This window comes from Temnothorax curvispinosus, unplaced genomic scaffold (assembly GCF_003070985.1).
Source record: "Temnothorax curvispinosus isolate PA1 unplaced genomic scaffold, ASM307098v1 QBEX01016800.1, whole genome shotgun sequence".
Taxonomy (NCBI): Eukaryota; Metazoa; Arthropoda; class Insecta; order Hymenoptera; family Formicidae; genus Temnothorax; species Temnothorax curvispinosus.
Window position 1 is genome coordinate 1,139,285 of NW_020226580.1, and position 21,228 is coordinate 1,160,512.

The 21,228-nt window shown below is 32.1% G+C and overlaps 1 protein-coding gene and 1 pseudogene across 3 annotated transcripts; both read right to left on the reverse strand.

Annotated features, from left to right (window-relative positions):
• Window positions 1–924: 924 nt before the first annotated feature.
• On the reverse strand, window positions 925–2,088 carry LOC112466993 (annotated as a pseudogene).
• Window positions 2,089–6,754: 4,666 nt separating this feature from the next.
• LOC112467015 (5-oxoprolinase) lies at window positions 6,755–19,103 on the reverse strand. Of its 3 annotated transcripts, none has more exons than XM_025035442.1 (22): window positions 18,964–19,103; window positions 15,948–16,129; window positions 15,415–15,600; window positions 15,042–15,280; window positions 14,753–14,915; window positions 14,481–14,566; window positions 14,190–14,391; window positions 13,789–14,049; window positions 13,526–13,636; window positions 13,191–13,392; window positions 12,880–13,099; window positions 12,668–12,806; window positions 12,245–12,522; window positions 11,889–12,149; window positions 11,589–11,694; window positions 11,349–11,516; window positions 11,027–11,274; window positions 10,635–10,746; window positions 10,344–10,568; window positions 9,875–10,056; window positions 9,555–9,714; window positions 6,975–7,199 (listed from the first exon to the last, which is right to left on the reverse strand). In XM_025035442.1, the coding sequence occupies exons 2-22, from the start codon at window positions 16,107–16,109 to the stop codon at window positions 6,975–6,977; spliced, it is 3,936 nt and encodes a 1,311-aa protein (XP_024891210.1). In that variant the 5' UTR covers window positions 16,110–16,129; window positions 18,964–19,103. The 3 variants fall into 3 exon arrangements, with proteins under 3 accessions (XP_024891212.1, XP_024891210.1, XP_024891211.1); XM_025035443.1 differs by having other exon boundaries at window positions 15,948–16,137; XM_025035444.1 differs by lacking the exon at window positions 18,964–19,103 and having other exon boundaries at window positions 6,755–7,199; window positions 15,948–16,109.
• Window positions 19,104–21,228: the final 2,125 nt, after the last annotated feature.

A 21,228-nucleotide genomic window follows, 5' to 3' on the forward strand; every position in this document is an offset into this window, starting at 1 on the left:
TTATTGAAAAAAACATCTATTTCGCTTTCAACTATTGCGATAACAATTCTTATTCTAAATTTACGATTGTAAAATCTGAACCAATTAAAGACAAAATGGTACTTATTTATTATAATTATACGTAATGTATAATATTAGATAAAATTTATTGCATATTGCATATATAAACATTATTATTTATATATTAATTGCATTTAAACTGATTTAAAAATATATAAAAGTAAAAAATTTAGTTTATTCAACTTTAAAGTACGATACATATAATAAATGATTAGACTTGTATCACATTGATATTCACTGACAGAGTGTTCTATTTTTCTAAAAACCGCGAGATAAAATACACTGCAACGTAAACAAGCTATCACAGAATAGTTAACGTTCGGTGTTTGAGAATCAGTCAACCGGTTGACCTCTCACATCTGATGTTTAGTTCGTGAATCTCGAAGTTTCACTTCTAACAACTAACACTATACTTGCAGGTTGAAACAACAACTTTCAACTGCTAACCACCTCTGGACCTAAAGTGATAATTGAAGTCAAATTTGCAAGTAACAAAATGAAAACGCAAATGAAAGGAAGAAATATATGAATAAATTTTGGCATACCAGTAAAATAAAACATTTCAATCTATACGTTAATCTCACATATATGTTTATTTAATAGGATATTTTATTTCTAATATTATTTGGGAAACTTGCATCTATACATCAACATATTATTTAAATAATGACTTTTTTAACATATTTTTATTTTTTAAAACTTTTTTTAATAATATAGAATATTACATTTTTTTGCTTAATTATTATTAAGAAATTTCTATCACATGAAATTGACTTATAACAGCATTTTAACATTTAATTCAATAATATATGTATATATCGAGAGGATTATAGAAACCTTCCCTTATTTCACTTCACCAGCTGGTCAATCACTATCTCTGTAATTGTGGTAATCAAATTCGTTTATCTCAGCTTGCTCAGTTTGGATCTCCTCCATATACGGACCGAGGTATCGATACTCTATATCCTGCTCGTACGTGACCCATTTCTCCCTGGGTAGATATATCTTCAGGAAACTCAGTTGTAAAGCGCGTATGTGCCTGCAAAGCATGCAAAACTGTTACGTGCCTTCGTTCGAGAAGCGCCTGAGTGGCATAACGGGAAAATCAACTGATGCGTAGTCGCAGAATATTCTCGGGGTTTTTAAACGTAAAAACGAGTACAGGAATCTCTCGCGTTAATTTGCAGACGGTGAAAATTTCCGAGACCGGCCATAGAAAAACGCGAATGCCGGAAGTAGGGCGACCCCATCGCGTAAGTTGCTCGTAGAACGCTATCGCGAATGCTAACCAAGTCTCAAATTAAGAAACCTCGTTAAGCGAATTTAGCACTTAATGAAAGAGGCGTCTTAAGTTCTTTGAAGCGTAATGCGATGCGCTGGGTCCGACGTCATTCCCGTCCGACCGGCACATAATTACATATGCATTATAAATTATAAAGAATCTATGTGTAACTGCGAAACACCATGCTGTGCTTAGCAAATCTTTCACATCAGTTAACTTGAAAACACAAATATTAATTTAAAGTTGACAGTCTTTTCAATTAAATCTCATTTATTAAGGTAAAATCATATCTGATTGCAATGTAGTTACTTTATTAAATATTAGAGAAAATTAGAGAACTTTTTCTTCTTTCTATTTTCTTGTGTATTTATAACATATAAAAATATGCTCATTATGTTTTTTGTATATTTTCTTTGTTTTATATAGTTATCTATAAATATTGATAACTTTTGCTTTTATTACTAGACTGCTTTTATTAGTGGATTATTATTGGGATCTACATTAAATTCATTATACCTGAAATTTCTGGCATCCATTACCTCTTCTGGTATTCGACGCAGTGCTTCGCGTACGACGGGATCGTCATAATAGATGATGTCGTGTGTGTAGAGCCCGTATTTGTTGTATCCCGACAAATTAAACACTAATTTTCTCAAAGTGAATTGCCAGTTCTGTTCACAATCATTTTGTACAAAATTCCACCTAGATAACTTCAGATTTTTCATTAATGTCCAAGGAAATTTCATGTTGGAAGACGTTCTCGGAAATCCATAAATCCACTTGTACAACACGTATTAAAACTTTAACCTCCTTATAATAATAACGATTGCGCATTAACTTTCAATAGAGATTCAAATGAAGATCACACATCTCTCAATTGTTTCCATCCTTCATATATATGGGAATCATTTTGTATATGATACTGTTTTCAACAGTTTCTTTCATAGATATATCTTACAATATAGATATCTATATCGTAATATATAAATCGATAAAATTATTTTTCATTCCTTAATTAATTGTAGACTTGTTTAAAAAGAGAGCCTATACACATTTAGTGTTTGTGCAGCAATAGCGAAGATTAACTGGGATTGTAAAGAAGTATAAAAAATATCAGCATATTTTCCAAATACTTCTGTCCCACTGACAATGAGTGTGTTATATTTTCCTGCATCCTCTATAATTCTTGCTTTTTTGTGAAAACGGACTTGCGATGTGATTAGTTGAAAGTGAAGCAGATCGAAAAACTGCAAAACCTCGCAAAAATAAAACTATACCGGAGACACTTTGTCGAATAGCCGGAAAATGAAGAAAAAAGGAGCAAAACGAAGAAAAAAGTGGACCGTGTGGAAGTCATCCGCGCAACAATGCTTTTGCGAGCTGTGCTTCCTGGTCGATTTTTGTATCGTTGTTACATTTATCCTGACGCATATTACAGTAACATTCATAACACTGCCCTAGTTTCCGCAAGTCTTGCTACGCCAATTTTTGTGTAGACGTCAGCTACGCATAATTTTCACTAATAGCATGAATAAAGATACGAATAGAGACTAGTATGTATTCTTTAAAACTGTATAAAATTGAACGTAAAATCGAGTTTTTATTTAAAGTAAGCTAAATGCATTGAGAAATATAAAATTCTCAAAATAAAATAACAAAAGATACATTTTAATAGATTAGTATCTATAACTTAAATTTATATACGTACTTTATGAGGGTATTTTGGAATTATTGTCCACTGTCGTAATTATGATTGTACTTTAACACTAATGGAGACTCATTAAAAATGAAAAGAAAGAGAGAGAGAGAGAGAAAAAAAAAGATAAAAATTATTTATCTCTATATATTTAAAAATTAGGGATAAAAATGACTCTGCAAGTGTGTACGAGATGCGAATAATATATTTAACGACAACAGAGCCTTAGAAGCACTTTCAACGCATTATCACTGTTGTTGGAGACAACACCGTTACGCAAAAGAGGATAGAGCTGAGTCACGAAAATCGAATGCGAAGGCGGTAAAACGACTACACATGGTTCTTCCGCGTTTTTGTGTGAGCTGTTGCCGGTGATTTATGCCGGAGATGGAACCGGGACAGCTATCGTCGGTGCGTATATTCCTCGCATAACTTCTACAAGAACGCGCGCGTGACTACAACCGTATTCATGAAGCAACGTCGCCCTTCGATGTGCTACCCTTTGTATGCAGCGTGCATACAGGATATCACAGAAGTTCCGGTTTCAATTTTAGATGGATTCTCCTTGGCAAATTTGAACCGAATTTTTTCTGAACATAGGCTAAACTGATCTAAAAGTGCAGTTACTGAAAATTTATATCAAATTCCATTAAATTTGTCTAATTCCGTGAATTAAAAAAATTGTTTGTGCACAAAAAGTTTAAAATGAAATTGATGGTATTAAAAGTGCATGACTGTATTAAAGCGACATTTAAATGGCATTGTAAATAATTATTTTTATACTAGACAGATACTCCTCTATTAATCATTGAATTAATAATTACGGTTACTGTGAGTTGATCATAGCATAAAACAGTGGATAAATTTCTGCTTGTGTACCTACTTGCTGAGAATCGCGAATGCGCTGATTCATCGCCGATGATCCTTTATGCAAGTCGCCGCATTTTTTAATGCCATTTTTTTGTTAGATATATTACTTTTCATATGCTTTTTCACGCTTTCATCGTGCTTTCATCGTGTAATTCCTATATATCAAACTGCGTACGCGCATGTAATTTTCTGAATGTCCAAAACGTGATGTTCAACCGTCAGGACTGTTTTAAACAGAGAAAACACTTCCGCTCTGCATCTCATGTCATGTCCTGCTCAATGCGCTCTGATGAGTTGTATAGTTGCGACGCCTCCACATAACGCTCTACGTGACGAAACTTTTCGATATTTTATGTCCAGCTATGTAGCAGCGTAATTAGACATATCGCAAAATATCCACGAAAATTAAATTGTATATAAGTGTAAATACAATTCCTAAAATTTTGACATTTATATTATGTACAGTTATGAAATTATGCGTCTCTTTTTGCAAATCGAATAAATTATAGTTACAATTTTGGAATATATTGAATTTGCAGCAATTTCTATAACAAAACAGAATTATTATTTTTTAATTCTAGGAACATTGATACATCCAAAAATTCTCAAACTCTTAAAATTAACTTTGTACCTACACTAAGCTATTCGCGTTTATGAAATTTGGATACTTTTTGCAATTTTTAAATATTTTAAACAATGCATCTTTTTTCAACATAGACATTAATCATCTTTTTATTATGACCGTATTCAGAACATTAAACTTCACGCATCGTAATTTCTGTTAGAGTGATAAAACTGCAAAATAGGAATCGCGTTCCAATATCGCGCATCCAGTATTATAGCTTTATACGATCGCCGAACAGCACAGAGTGGAGAAGAAAACATTATCCTAATCCGCTGGCAAGAAACTGAAGTCAAGAAGAAACTCTTGCATCCATAAAGACGCGATGTGCTGTAAGAGTTTCAAATTGCGAAATCTCGATGAGATGAGACTCCTCTCGAGAATAGTGCCGATTTCCGGTAGCGCGATCTTCGTAAGAACCTCATGCACCGTAAAACTTATTCGGAAATTTTTGTGTACCGCACACTTTTGTCTCTCCTCGAAGTATCTACTTCGATTTTCATCCCGTATAGCGAAATGTCGATCGATAGTGACTCTCGTCGCGGATACAGGTCTCGCCCTTTTTTTTACGAGCGACACTATCTTCTGCGTTCTGGCTCGCTTTTATTTGGTGGCAGGCGTAATCGCTCCCCCCCCCCCCCCCCCCGAACCAGTATGATATATATTATCGTGAAAAGGATACTTTTATCGAAGAACGCGTCCTTTCAGTTTTATTCGCCATTATTTCCTCGCCATTGAGTAAAATTTGAGATGCAAGTATATTGCGAGAAGTATCATTCAACTAAAATACAACTGAATCAAAGGTTTAAGTGCATAAATTATGTGTTAAGAAAAAATTCTCTCCACGCATATGAAAGAAAAGCAAAATAAAAAACATGTGCAAAAGGTGACACAGGAAAGTTTCTTTACAGCATCAATAAAATGGGGATTGACTCTCGAGTTAGAATTTCAAAGCATTCATCAGCTGTAGCTGCTCTCCCAGAGCAGCAACAGCAGCAGCAATTTTCGCAAACGTTCAAAGAAAATTCACTATCTCTGAAAAAGCGAGATTTTCCTCGTTACGTACGTATCAATGACATCAGAAGCTCATTCATGTTGTTTAAATTGCAGGTGAAGCTTTACAAGTCACTTAAATACCGGTATTTGAGCTTTGATGCTGTTTTTTATTTTACAATTTTGAAAATAGAAGGTAATAAAAAACTTGAGCTTATAAAACACTTAAAAATTTGTATGGTTAGATATAAGTTCCCTTTATACTTATTTTATATAAAAGTCTAATTAAATTTTTTGTAAGAACTAAAATTAATTTATATTGTTTTACTTTTATTAATTTTTTTCTTAAAAATTGAAATGCTTTGACAGCAACGAATCTTGTTTTAAAAATGTGTTGCATATATTTAATACAGTTATTAATTTTTTAAATTGTGTATTATGCTATCCCGTGCGTATCGTTGTGAAGCATTTACAATTAATAAAATATAATAAAACATAGTATAATTACAAATATGTTGAAAATTTCATGAAATATACTTTAATATATTTGTAGGCTATCAAGATCCAGTCTGACTAAAGATGACATTTCTCTATATTTAATTGTAATATATTTTTGTTTGATGAAATGTAATATTTATATTTATTTGCCTAAAACATATAAATAATTTTACAAGAATAATACAAACGTATTTCAGATATTTCGCATATTTCTATTATCATATTTCACATAAAAACTTACGAAAGGAAAATCTTTCGTTAACAACGTGTTAGAATATCTTGGACAACGTTTTATGGAAATGCAATCATAATTCCACTGCTATGTAGGTCAGCATAGTGACATTTCGGTCAATAATTACTCCTGCCGGAAATGAAACGGCAGCCATCTTGCACCTGCAAATCGAACAGATTGGCAAATTGAGGAAATTAACCATAGCAAAGAGAAATTCGATTTCTCTAGGAATTGACGATTTCTCGAGAATGCGAATCAATCGTCTTGGAAGTGATGGGACCAATTGAATGGCAAAAACTAAAATAGGAGCCGGGATTGCACGAGAAGTACTAAAAAGATTAGAAATATAAATATAGTGATATATATACAAAATTAGAATTTGGCAACATTTTTATTAAAATGTATATAGATATGTATATACTTATAAACGCATATTAATATAAATATTATTAACACAATAAAATATAACATATAACAGTAAAATATAACAGTACTGTTATAAAATATAACAGTAAATAACATTTCTTAACAATTTTGCAATGATATAACTAAAAACAAGATATAATTTTGAACAAATATGATTTGATTTAAAACAGATAATGTTATTAAAGAAAATTTATGCATTGAAGCGTAAATCTACTATTGTAACTTATTCGTTTTTTCCGATATACGTTTTCTATGCTAAAATTTGTCGCGTTTATGACAATAATTGTGAGTTTTATTAAACCGATTCCTGGGCCATACGGTACTCAAATACACTTCCACGTTCTGTAAAACTATGCAGACTGCTGTTAGATTTTGAATCTTTGTATTTTGATGCAGATTTTGTTTTTAAATGTTGAGAATCATAAGTTTTCGAACAGATTGAAGATCTCTCAATCTCTTGCTTCTCTTCGTAAACGGAACCATAACCACCACCACCAGGAGTTTCCATAATGAACTTATCCTGTGAAGAAATCGAAACTTGATGAGAAATTGTTAGCTAAACTTTCGTAATAACAATAATTGCATGTTATTAAAATGAAAATATCATGCATCATATTGGTAATATCAAAATAAGCTAAGAGGCAATTTATGTTTTAAAAGATTACGTTCTTCTTTTAATTAATACAATTTTTAAGTACCTAATTTTCTTTAAATTGGCACATTTTATAATTTTATAATTCCATTATATATATTTGAGATAAAACGGGTGTGTTACGTAAAATGTGTGTGTTACATAAAATGTATAAATAATGTAATTGCTGCTGTCTGTTTTATAATTTGTATTACTGTTGTATATTAAATGCTATTACAAATAAAGATATACTCCGTCATAATTGTTTACCGCGCGCGCTTTAATATTTAATATGGTTTGACGAGTACAAAGACATATACAATATTTCAGAGAACCGACGACTGTTGAATTTATTATTATTAAATTACGAGTTAATAATTATTAAATGCAGCGGGAAGAGATAACCAGGACCGAGAAGCAGTCACGTTACGCTGCTACGAGTTTTTGCATGTGGGCGCGGCTATGTACACAGTGCAACTTTTGACCAAACCACTGCAAACTATTCCATCGAAACTCTGAAGCAATACCGTGCCGCAAAATAACGTCATCAAAATTTTTGGAAAATTGCATTTACCCTTGGCATAAAATCAAATCGCATATTAATCGAGATTTATAGCACAAATCACAAAAAAAGCAAAAAACGTCAGTCACATTTACATATATAAAGAGCCTTAAAAAATTATTAGATATGTACGTGAACAATAAATTATGTTTATATTTACTACTTGATTATAAAACGGATTTATCATTTTAAAGGTAGGATAATTATTAAAAGAATTTCTATGTAAATATTGTTTAGTACAACAAAAAGTAAAAATTTTCTTGATAATTATTTAATTTATTGCAGGGCAGATTAAATAAAAAGACTGAGGAGTAAATTGCAAAGACAAATATAATACACTAATGAAAGGCAAAAGAGTTAACAAATCCCGGTATATAACACGGTATACACCTGTATATGGTAATCGTTATGCTCTTGGCGCTAACTGCTACTGAAATATTCGGAAACGTGCATGGATACACATCCGCCGTAAACTTTCACACTCCGATAAATGCGAAAAGAAATTTTGCAAAACTCGGTGTTAGTTGATATGCACAGTGTAGTTTCGTGTAATTTCTATCGCTTTTTCTGTTTATTATTTTTTATCTTTACACGACCTGTCTTAAGTTTTTTTACTTTGCTTGAGAAAATAGACATTATATAAAAACTAAATGTATTTTTTCCAAATGTACAAAACTCCATTTTTTTAAATAAAAACAAGAGAAAAGTTTGACAAGAGAAGATTTAGCTAAAAGAGCATTTGTAGCATTTTATGAGTATTTATAACTTATAATTTATAACACGAGAGATGCGAGTATCGTTTTAACATGCCTTTTTTAGATAGGATATACATATGTAAAAGCACGAGTCAAATGTTAAATATTATGTTAAACATAAAATATTATTAAACTTTTATAAAATGTTTAAAAATGTACTGTCTTTCTCTTTATCATATCTATTTCTAAATAATTTTTTTTAATTTTTGACAATAATATTAAATTTGAAATAAAACTATAAATCTCTCAGATTACATCGGACTTATAGAATTGCATAGTTTTGAAAAAATGCATTTGTTTTGATCAAAAATGATACATCGAAATTTTTCCGTTTTTAAGAATTTTATGTCCACATGCGACCATTTCCTACTATCTAATAATACTCATACATTCGCTGCAAAAGAAATTATTTTACCTCTTGCTGCGCGCACACTATGAACATTATAGTGTGGCACACAACAGATCTTATTTTACCGGGATACAGTTTTACGAGCTAACATAAACTATAAAAACCATTTCTCCGCCACTCTGCTATCCTTTAAATTTAATTGCGCATTTGTTAAATTTTATTTTTTTTTCCAGAAGAAACAGATATGTATCAATTTATTATTTATTAATTGATACAAATCATTTTCTACGAAAATTAAGTATTGTTTTATTTTTATGTAAAGCATCCATAGTTTGTATTAAGATCTGATAAGATTTTGATTTATTACCTCTTTTATTTAATTATAAAATTTACTTCCTTCAATATGTATTATAATTAATATAGTTCAAACTGTAGGGTGCATAAATTTAATTAATGTTATATTATGGTAAAATAATGAATTGTTATAACATGTTATAATACTTTGGAGCATATTGCTTTTTTAATAAAGTCTGTGAGATATATTGTTTTTGCCAGAGATATTATTTAAAATTGCTTACTCCCGCATAAACTGGAACGGCAGCCTTTGGGCCTAAATTGATCCGTCTGCCATCAGCCCGCACCAAAATATTTAAGCCACATGCTCCATCCTCACCACCATTATATCCAGGTGGATGATATACTCTCCGCTCGGTTAATACAGATAAGGTCATCGGAGCTCTGCGAACAAATATTTAAAAAGGCTTTTAAGTAGAAGTATTTTTTGCACACAGTTGTTTTTTATTTATAACATAATTTTTTAATAAAAGAAAAATTGCAATACAAATAGCCATAGTCCATAGTATGTATAGAAATTTGGGATTTAACGAAGTTTAATCACCTAAATATCATTTCACGCACAGCACCGTCGCCACCGATATAAGCTCCATTACCACCACTTCCAGGTCGAATAGAGAAGCGGTTAAGTATAATTGGATAGCGAAGCTCGAGTATTTCTGGATCTGTGATTCTCGTGTTGGTCATGTGCGTGTGAACGGCACTTCTGCCGTGCCATGTCGCTCCCTGAGGAACACAAATATGTTTGCTAAAGAAATATCTACCATATATATCGCCAAGCTAAAATAAGACGGTAGATGTTATATCTTTTTTTATCTTATATACATTAACTTTGGTACAGAAAGATAATAATTATTATTTCTATATCTTTTAATTCTATAAAATTTAAAAAAATCTTTTTTCTCAATTAATTATTTTAGTTAGCTCGTTATTTTCTTAATTATTTAAATAACTCATTAATTAAAACTCATTTCAAGAATATATATCTGAGATTTATAGTCTCTTCTTCTTACTGCTCCACTGCCACCGGCAACTGTCTCATAGTAACCCCATTCTTCAGTGCCGAGAGTTACGTTGTTCATACAACCCTGTGACGCCGCGCAAATTTCGAAAGCTGCTAAGATTACGTCAACAATACGCTGCGATGTCAAGACATTGCCACCCACCACCGCCGCATCATTCGAGGGATCGAGTAACGATCCCTCAGGGATAATTATTTTCACAGGCTTCAAACAACCCTACAGAAATGGAATGAGATCAATTCTACTGTTAGATTTCCCTAAGAAAATCCAAGAGGACAGTACCTGATTTAATGGTATGTCACGACCCACCATACATCTCAAACAATAAATTACCGCAGACAAAGTTATGGCACGCGGCGCGTTGCAATTACCCCATACTTCACAACCTGTTCCACTGCAAATTTAGATTTTGTCTTCAAATATTTTGTAAATTACTACAATTTATAATATGTCATATAAAATTATTACAGCATAGAATTTTTCAAAAAGCTATGAGAAAAGTAGCAAAATACTATATCGTATTTTTTAAAAATTATTATTTAGAGAACAAAGAAATGTTATATATTGTGTTGAGAAATGTATAGCAATAATAGATAAGACCAATCTTTGATAAAATTAAATAGCAAAATTACGATTATCATAAATACTGGCAAATATTAATTAAAAGCATATACCTAAAATCGAAAACCGCTTCACCCTTGTTGATATCGAGATTTACATGTAACTTGATGGGACTACCGTTATCAAGGTAATCAACGGCATCGATTTCGGTTTCTTTTCCTCTTCGCATTTTAATTCTCGTACCTATCGATCTTAACATTTCTCGAACGGCAACTTCGGCATTGCGTTGAATATAATCCATATATGCTTGAACTACCTCGAGACTGTATATATCAATTAGTTCGTTTACCAGTTGAAAACCCTTACAGAAAAGTAATCATATTTTATGCATATTTAACTTATGTAAATTTGATTGAATTTAAATGATCAAATTACTTTTTGATTCGCTGCGATCTGAGCTTTGAGGTCACTGATGTTGTTCGAGAGATTTCTGGTCCCCGAACTTCCCGGTATTTTGCCTGGGGCCATCAAAGCATCCGTTAGTTCTTTTTCTCTGAATACTCCCTTATGTACTAGCAGAAAACTTTTAAAGACGGCGCCTTCCTATAAAAAAACATACAACTTTTACGTACACAATTCTTTTAAAATCCAAAACGGAACTATGTTCTCTCGTACTTGACTCAAGCTCGTTGAATGAGGTGGCATAGAGCCCGGCGTGATACCACCGATATCAGCATGATGACCACGACTGGCCACGAAGAATACCGGTGCAGGCACATCTCTATGATACATACAAAATTTTTGTCAAAATACTTACTAATTGTTTAATAAATAAGAGAGAAAATTAAAATATTTAGCTTCAAAATATTAGCAATGTTTCTCCTTTCGTTAAAGCATCGTGTCTATAATAAGATTCGTGTAACGTTTCTGTCCATTAAAATTTGTTTCCATATAGAACGCGGGGAATGCACAAACCTGTAAAATACTGGCGTGATGACTGTCAAATCTGGAAGATGGGAACCGCCTGCTAATGGATGATTAGCGAGAATGACGTCTCCCGGGGTGAACTTTCCATTAAATGCTTTCATCTGGTATTGCACGGTTTCTTGCATCGCACCCAGATGCACCGGGATATGAGGTGCATTTGAAACAAGACCGCCGTCAGGGCCAAAAATTGCGCACGAAAAGTCCAATCGCTCTTTAATGTTAGTGGAGATCGAAGTTCGTTGAAGTACTCTGCCAAAAGTTGAGAATGTATATATTATTATCTTTAAAAGCACTGTAAAAATAATTGTATTTAAAACGTTAAAATTATTTACTGACGTACGTACCGACCCATTTGTTCAGCAATGCTCATAAAACGATGCGAAAAGATACTGAGCTGAATACTATCGAGATCAGTGGTGACTTTCGTTCGTCGACCTTGCCCAATCGTGATTTTCACATCACCGCGACAAGTGATTTCCGCAGTACAGTCTGGTTCCACTAATAATGTGCTCAAACTATCCATAATAATGGCGGGACCACGTAAAATATCTCCAGGGGATAACAAAGGTAACTGATAGACTTCTGTTTCCTGATAGCCACCTTCGAAGTATACCATAGTGGTCTAGAAAATTCATATTTTCAAAATTTTTGAACTATCTTTGATTGATAATAAAGTTCAATATTAAGTTTCAAAAATTAAGTTTGATTTGGATGCAAAAAAGTAGTTTAATAACTATTTAACATATTATCTGCATTCTTTATCTAACTTTTTCAGCTTTTGGCGAAGCTTGAGAAGGAGGTAATGTAGGATCCTCAGGAATTTCAGTTTTTCCACTTCCTCGAACTCTCACATCATCGACTAAAATCTTGCGGTCTGGTATCGTAAAGCCAAATTCTGTCTTATACCTAATTATAATTTTAAAAACGTTTGTTAATTTAAGTAATTAAAAAGAGAACTGCTTTCCAATCAAACGCTTACCTATCTAGAAAAGTAGTGAGAAAATCTCCGTGTCTAGTTGTGGTGCTCGCTAAATTTTCTTTTGCAGGGGTGCACATTAAAGCGCAATCAGTGCCGTCATAACGTAAGTGTAAAAATGGTTCCGTCTTTATTTGAGAATCAGCAAATCCTTGTGCGCGAAGTCTACTTCTGACTTTGGCTTCCATCGCGTCCAAACGATCATCCAAGCGGGCGAAGTTTTCTGTAGAAATGCGGAAAGAATATCAATATGAAGGAACGCGCAAGAGATAATTAATGAGAGAGAAAGAGAATTCTCTGTTATCATAAATCACCGCGATTGTAAGTTTCGGCGCTTGGTTCTTGTGCCTCTTCAACAACATCTGCCAATGCCATTCCGTAAGCTGACAAAATGCCGGCATACTTGTGGACAAAAACCGTACTTATGCCCAACGATCGAGCGATTGCACAGGCATGTTGTCCTCCGGCACCGCCGAAACATGCCAGGACGTGACGCGAAGTATCGTAGCCCTTTGCCTGTCTCAAGAAGAAAACTGAAGCTAATTTAAGAACAATCACAGTGCGTTATCGTGTTAATAATAATGCAGTTGCGTTACAGCAAAAGCTAGAAACGAACGTCGACTAAAAAATTAGCTCGATTTAACTGTACCTGAGTCAGAGCGCGAATCGGTCGGCACATGGTCTCATTCGCGACTCTGATAAACCCCATTGCCACTTCATCGATCGACATTGCTTCATCCTTCTTTAAAAATTCATTGATCTGTAACATATACGGTTATTTTGTATGTCCAAAGTAATACAATAAATCTTTTCTCAAGTTTAGAAAAGTTCATTCTTTCACAAAATATAAGATTTAAAATGTAGATATATTTTTATAAAGATATATTTTGTGTAATGTGTAAAGGAGATTACCTCGTAGGTAAGTTTTGTGAACATACTCAACGTACGAGATACGTCGAGCGGCTCGTTTTCCTCGGGCCCAAAAATTTGGGGGAAGTATTCGGGCAGTAAGCGACCTAGTGCGAGATTGGCGTCCGTTACGGTCAGTGGACCGCCTTTTTTGTAACATGCCGGTCCTGGATGGGCTCCCGCGCTCTCAGGCCCGACTTCGAAGAGACCGGACCTGAAGAAAAGCATCGACCCACCTCCCGCCGCAACTGTATTGACATCCAACTTCAACCCAATTTTTTATTTCAGCAAAATACCACTCTTTACGAGAAAACGCAGTGTAATATTTTTTAGGAAGGACCAAGATTTCAATATGTATTTTAAACATTATTATAATAATATTTATGTTAAAAAAAGAGAGATACCTGCGGAGCTTGTATAGCGACGCCTGCCGTAGTGCTCTCGTAAACGTGCTCATAACTTCCTCCGTATCGACTTACATCAGTAGATGTGCCGCCCATGTCGAATCCGATTACTGGTAGATCAGTCTCCTTTCCATAAGTCGTCATCGCGTACCCAACGACGCCACCAGCTGGTCCAGAAAGTATAGCACGTGATCCATTAAAACTTTAATATGCCAACAAAACAAATAAATTATTTAATTTTATAGAGTAATAAAAAAAATCCTTAGAAATGACTTCCAAAAATAGACTTACGAATTCATAGGTGTTAATCCGCCATCACTCTGCATGAATAATACGTTTACATCTTTCAAGTTGTCTTTAAATCCCGAAGAGAAAGTCTATACAAAATTATTTATTATAGTTTAGAAATAGAAACTCGTATCTTAAATATATATATTTTAATTATTATTTTAGAGAGAGAGAGAGAGAAAGAGAGAGAGAGAGAGAGAGAGAAAATGACTTTGTATAAGTAATTATAAAGTAATCCAAATTATATATATGTACAATTATAAAGATAACATTACCTGTAGATAATTTTTAATGTGTGGCGTCAAATAAGCATCTGCACACGCTGTAAAGCCTCTAGGAACCATTCTTGTCATTGGCATTACCTCGTGTGAAAGAGACACTTGTGAGAAGCCTGCTTCTCGCGCTAATTCGCCAATTCTGATCTCGTCAGCTGCATAACTATATCGTAAAAATATAAGAGCAGAATTAAAATAAGTGTCTGATTGAAATTAAAACAAATTATAAACAGAATGTACTAGAAAATAATTAAAAATTTTTTATTCAAACAGATGCATTTTTACTAACGTATAGCTATGTGCCAGAACGACAGCGAGACTATCTATTTCCAAATTACGAAGTGTTTTCAAATCTTCCTTCAATTGTGCCTGATCAAGTTCTTGAATAACGAACAGATCCTCGCCGGTGGAACCTTTTACCCTTCGCCACGACTGATTTTCCATACGACAACTTCCCGGCAGAGCAGGAATTACCCTGCATTTTACTCCTATTACATATTTGTACAAAACCTGCGGCATCGCTATCTCCTGTAAATATTTAGCAAAAGATAATTCGGATCGATGATGAATTTAATACGCTTATAAATTTCTTCGCTATATATTTCACGGTAAAGCGATATACGCTTCAAACATAAGTATTTGTTGAATTCAACTATACGAACCAAATCGAAAATATTTGGCCGGGACTGATTACCGATGTACAGAAGATCCATGAAACCCTCATTTATTAAAAGCGCCATTTTCGCGCCCTTTCTTTCCAATAACGCATTAGTGGCGACTGTTGTTCCCATTCTGATCCATTCTATATTCGAAGTGTCGATTGTGCCATTCATTTTAACGTCAGTTTCCTAAAATTAATAAACATTTTATAATATATAAAATATGTTAGAAATAATTTCAAGAATTTTATAAGATATTTTGTACAAAATATTGGATTACGCTATCTTGTATAATACAATTCAATATTATCTTATCTTTATCTTCGCTTACAAATTTCTTCACGCAACTTTTATACAATTTATTTAATTTACAGTTTTACTAGCTTCAGCTTTTACAAATTACATACTTGTCAACTACTGACTGCAATCCATTGTTGTAGATAAAAAAATTATAATATTTTTTTTATTAATACGATCTAAATGATATAAAAATTGTAAAATTATCTTTTTATAATATTTAATTATTTCTAACATACCTCTGCTAATATTCTACGGATGCCTTCTGTCGGCGCATCGTTATAATTACTAGGATCTACCGAGAGTAATTTCATAACTCGGATTTTCCCTCCAGGGCATCTAGCGTATATATCAGTGAAAGTACCCCCACGATCTATAGAGAATTGGAATTTATCTCCCATTGTTGACCGTGAACCTAAAACTGTAAAACTAATTTTAAAAAATTTTTTTATTTGTTATACTATTAAAAGTAATTCTCAGAATTTACACAAATTTTAAAATATTTCTTTATTGCAATTCTTATTATTGCAATTAATTCATATAGGCTGCAAAATAATATTTTATTATTTATTATTGTGCTTAATTTTCCTACAAAATACAACATATCTTATAATAGTGTAATTTTTATTGTAATATACAGGATTCTTCTGTAGTACAAGCGAGAACAAAGTAATTCCTCGTGTCAAAGTAAAATCAAAATTGTACTCTCTAAAAGAGAATCAGTGTATTTTTACTGAGAAACAGTAAATAGTCATTGATTGAAGCAGTTATAAGTATACCACTGAGAATCAGTGACATTTCACTGAAAGAATTAGTTATTATTGACTGTTTCAATCAGTAATATTGGACTACTAGAAACAGTGACTTAAAACAGCAAAATCAGTAATGTGAGCTGATTAAATCAGTAATATTGACTATTTCAATCAGTAATATTATACTACTAAAACAGTGACTTTGAGCAGCAAAATTAGTAATGTGAACTGATTAAATTAGTAATATGGACTGTTTTACTCAGTAATATTGGACTACTGGAAACAGTCACTTTGAACAGCAAAATCAGTAATGCAAGCTGATTAAATCAGTAAATGTCCCAGCAAACAGTAACAAAAAGTAATAACTTTAATACATGTTATAATTTTTTATTCAACAATGTAATTGTTACGTACAAAATGTTTACAGAATGAAGTCAATTAAAAATTAAACATTCCTTAGCTTACGAGCTTGTGCCTCTATGTTTGTTCCTTCCTAAAAAAAGATTTTTCTGTGTGTTAGCAAGTATTAATATATAACTTTTAAATGCACTAACCAAACTTACAGGCCATATCTGTATTAACGAAGAATTTGGAAAAATAGGAGGATCATCATGTTGTCCCTTATCAATGTTCTTCTGAAATTAAATATCGAAATATTTGAATCGTGTTTTAACAATTAATTTATACTAAGAAATTATAAGAATAAGAAATAAAAGACTTACTCCTTTTGATAAGTTTCCAACGATAACCGAGATTAATAATCTTATTCTGTTTGCTGTTCAGTTCTCTGGTTCAATACGCCGTGGTTTATGCTGAAAATGAAAAGGGAGAAACAGTCTCTAGTTTATCGCGCTTTACTATGGGCCCTGGGCCTCCATCTTTGCCCCGTTGGCAAACTATAACCTCGCCCCGTTGGGCCACCGTACTCGTCAGTACCCGCGGTAAATGAACGGCTCAAGAAGCTTTCGTACTTACTTTTAACCTCACCTTTTTCGCAAGCACGCTTAGCTCAGTACCGCAGTTTCTCTCATTCTTTGTAATGTACATACATACACTTAGCACCGCTTCGTCCTTCGTCACGTATACTTCGTTCTCGTCTTCTGTTTCACACATCACTGAGATCACAATCCTGTTCCGCTTCCTCGCACCATCAATCAGTATTACCAACAGATAACTGATTTTACAGTGACATCTTACTTTTACTGACCATAATCAGTGAAATATAAGATAAAGAAACAAAAAGTAAACATTCTACTGAAGTTCAGTGAAATACTCACTGATTCTCAGTGAAATCCTATTTTACTGTTTCAATTAGTGATATTTTCACTGATTCTACTTTAGAGAGTAGAATAATTTTTTTTTCAAAGTTTTGTTTTTGAAATAAACATTTTTGGGGATCTATCAGGTGCACGTGTACTTGACTAAGTTTCAACAAATGGATTTTGCTATAGATTATTATTTCTGTTCGTGTTTGTGTTTGTGGACATCGACATGATTCGTTTTCTATCAGTCCAGAGGTTCAGAATCTTTCTTAGCTATCGGTTTGTGCCAAGTTTTTGCGATGGAAAGATAGCAAGGGAGTATACTGATATGATTCTTGCTTTATCGGCACTCTAATAGACGAATACTACAAAAAGTGGGGCAAATACTCTCTCTGAAAGTAGCTCGTTTATTTTACCCCAAACTTGGCAGAAACTATGATAGCTAAGCAAAATAATAAGACTGATAGGAAATAGATCGTGATATTACCGATGTCCGCAAACATATAAAGACGAACGGGGATGGCAGTTTATAGCGCAAGATCCGTGAAGACATGGTCGGATATGCTTGTGGTTGATGGATTTTTGAGGTCGTTTATTTCGAAAACAAAGTACGAAAAAAGTTATACAATTTTGATTTATTTTGACACGAAAATTGTTCTCACTTGATTTCGTTCGTACCCCATATATAGTTAAAACTGCTATGATACTATATTAGATACATTATAACAAAATGTAATAAATGACTTGTAATTTATATACACGTTGTAATAAATAACTATAAATTTCTCAGTTTTGTCAAATTTTAAACATAATTCACATTTTACTTAACAATAATTCGCTCGCTTTGTATACGAAAGCAAGTACCTACACGCAACGATGAATTAAGCACGGCTCTTCTGATAAAAAACTAATTATGTCGCTCGCATAAGAGAAGATTTAATTACCTGATAAAAGATTTTGAAGGTTTCTTTCATTTTCAATATGATATTTTAGCGTGTAATAACGTTAATAAGATATTAATTACACTTTAAAACCGCTAGCAAAAACAAAATAAAACGTTCTAAGAAAGAAATAAAAATTCAATGAGTTGAAATTTATAACTTTTATTTTTGCATATGCGCGCAAATAGCTCGGTATTCGTATGTCAGCTGTTATTTCTACATCAATACGTCGGGAAAATTCCACTGTCGATAATAATTATTGTTATAATAGATAATTTTATTATAATGTAATAACAGTACCGTGTAACGTTGAATGCAATGTATCGCTAATATCTTCTTGACACTATATAGGTATTTGTTCCACGACAGCGATGTCGACAGACAGCATCGGTCTACGACATTGGAGCAACTGCGAACTGTGACTACAGGAGGGAGCATGAGGAACATCAACAGCAAGGTTTCATATGAAGGTTCTCAAACAGAAATAGTAAGTTGATACATCAGCTGTACACAATACAATAATCACAGTAATTTAGAATAATAATTATATTTCTATTTGTGACGCAAACGAAATTGGATTGAAGAAAATTTTATGATAAACAATATAAAAATATTGTATAAAAATATAAATAAGAAAATTATATATTTTCTTTCCTTACTTTATTTTATTATATTTTATATATTATTAAAAATATATATAACATGATTTATATATTAACTTGATAAGATGCCATGCTCTCTTTGAAACAGACTTATTCTTTCGGTTACATTTTTATTTGGAAATTGTTTAACAAACAATGTAAGATTCTTGAGAAAATTAATAAAATTCTTTACTTATGTAATAATCATAGCATAATTAAAAGTTAACATTGTTATAAAATATACTCTTGATTATGGACATATATCACATTAAAAGTAATGCAAAAGTGATCACAATGAGTATCACTGATCAAGAGACTGCGCACAAACCAAGCAGACAATATATCGGGTGTACAAAAAGTAATATATTAAGAAACATATATACAAATTTTTATTTATTTCACAGTAATTATTTCTCTGAGAAATAACACACTGTCAATTAAGCTTTATAATTCCAGACCTCTTAAATATTAATATTATTTAACGAATTAATTTAAAGAGATACGTTTATTATATTTCTTATACTTATATTAACCCTTACATATATTAATCTTATGAAATAAAATATTAAATATTTTATTTCATTAATATATTAAAACACAATTGAAGGGTAACAAATAAAGGTAACCAAAAATGCTTCTGATAGAATACTAATTTATCTTTCACAATGGAAAAATTTAGTTATCTGATAAAACGTTCTGAGGATTTTTAAACATGCTACACAATCTAAATAGCACATGTCAAAGCACGATAAGATTACCTTATTTATGCTTTATTTATTTATGGTTATAACGTCGTACAATTATGCAAACTGTCTTTTTTAATTTAACCAGGTTTCGTTAAAAGATTCTACACTTCATTACAATAATTATAATTTTAATAACAATAATAATTATAAAGAACTAAACACACATTTTTCTGCAATATATACTCCCATAACTCTCAAATACAGTTATAAAGTTGTTAACATAAACTCAGTATGTTTTATCTCTTTAAGCTAATCGGCCAATAATTATTGGTAATTTAGCAATGTCAGCAAAAATGTGGTATAGAAGATCTATCTATAGTAAAGATAACTAATTATTCTTTTTATTATGTTATTATTATATTACTATAAGATATAAAGATATAAATTAATACTTAATTTATATTTTAATTAAAAACCATACTTTTAGTTTTATTGAAATTACTTGTGATATTATATTGTATTATGTCTTTCTTGTCTTTATTTGGAAATAATCATTTATGTAAAGGAAAAAACGTAAAACTGTTGTGATAAACATGTTTTTGTCATGATAATATTTTTTATTTGTGTAACAATCGTACATTTTCAAAAATAGACATCAACAATTCTGTGTGTGTGAAATATTATATCTCTGAATATGTATACATATATATTCACAGGGACTGAAAAATATATTGTCATTTGTTAATAGTACAAGAATAACAACGTGTAAGTAATAAATTTTATGTTAAATTATCTTAAATGGGAACACATGAATATTACTTATATAATGAGAATTACACACAAGACAGATATAGATTGCGCACAAAACCGAGAGTCTACAATTAATTGTGTATTACCATATTATTTTTTAGATATTATAACTCTGTAAAGAAATGTAAACGCATAAGAAAACATACAAATTCCGCTATCATTTGCAGGCAAATTTTAATTCGTGATGTAATGCAATATTGATTAAGTGACATAATTTACAATTATATGGATCTTTTTAAATATAAAAAATTTAAGTTAACAGAATTTAACTTAACGCGAGTCGACTAATGTACAACTTATGTCAACATTATAGTTAACTTATGTAAATATTATAATTACGTCATGTCGACATTACAATTACAGATTTTTATCCACAGAAAGAAAGCAAGATATCAACCGTTGCGTTTGTGCAAATTTTCGATGTTTTT

Bases quoted from the DNA above. Each gene is read 5' to 3' on its own strand.
- LOC112467015 (XM_025035444.1), bottom strand. From the start codon at position 16,109: ATGGGAGATAAATTCCAATTCTCTATAGATCGTGGGGGTACTTTCACT. The intron at 10,057-10,343 runs GTAAGAAGAAGA...TGTGTTCCTCAG, and splicing joins TTGCCGGTGGCAGTGGAGCA to GGAGCGACATGGCACGGCAG. The intron at 7,200-9,554 runs GTAAGCAATTTT...ATTTCTTCACAG, and splicing joins CCGTTCCAGTTTATGCGGGA to GATAAGTTCATTATGGAAAC.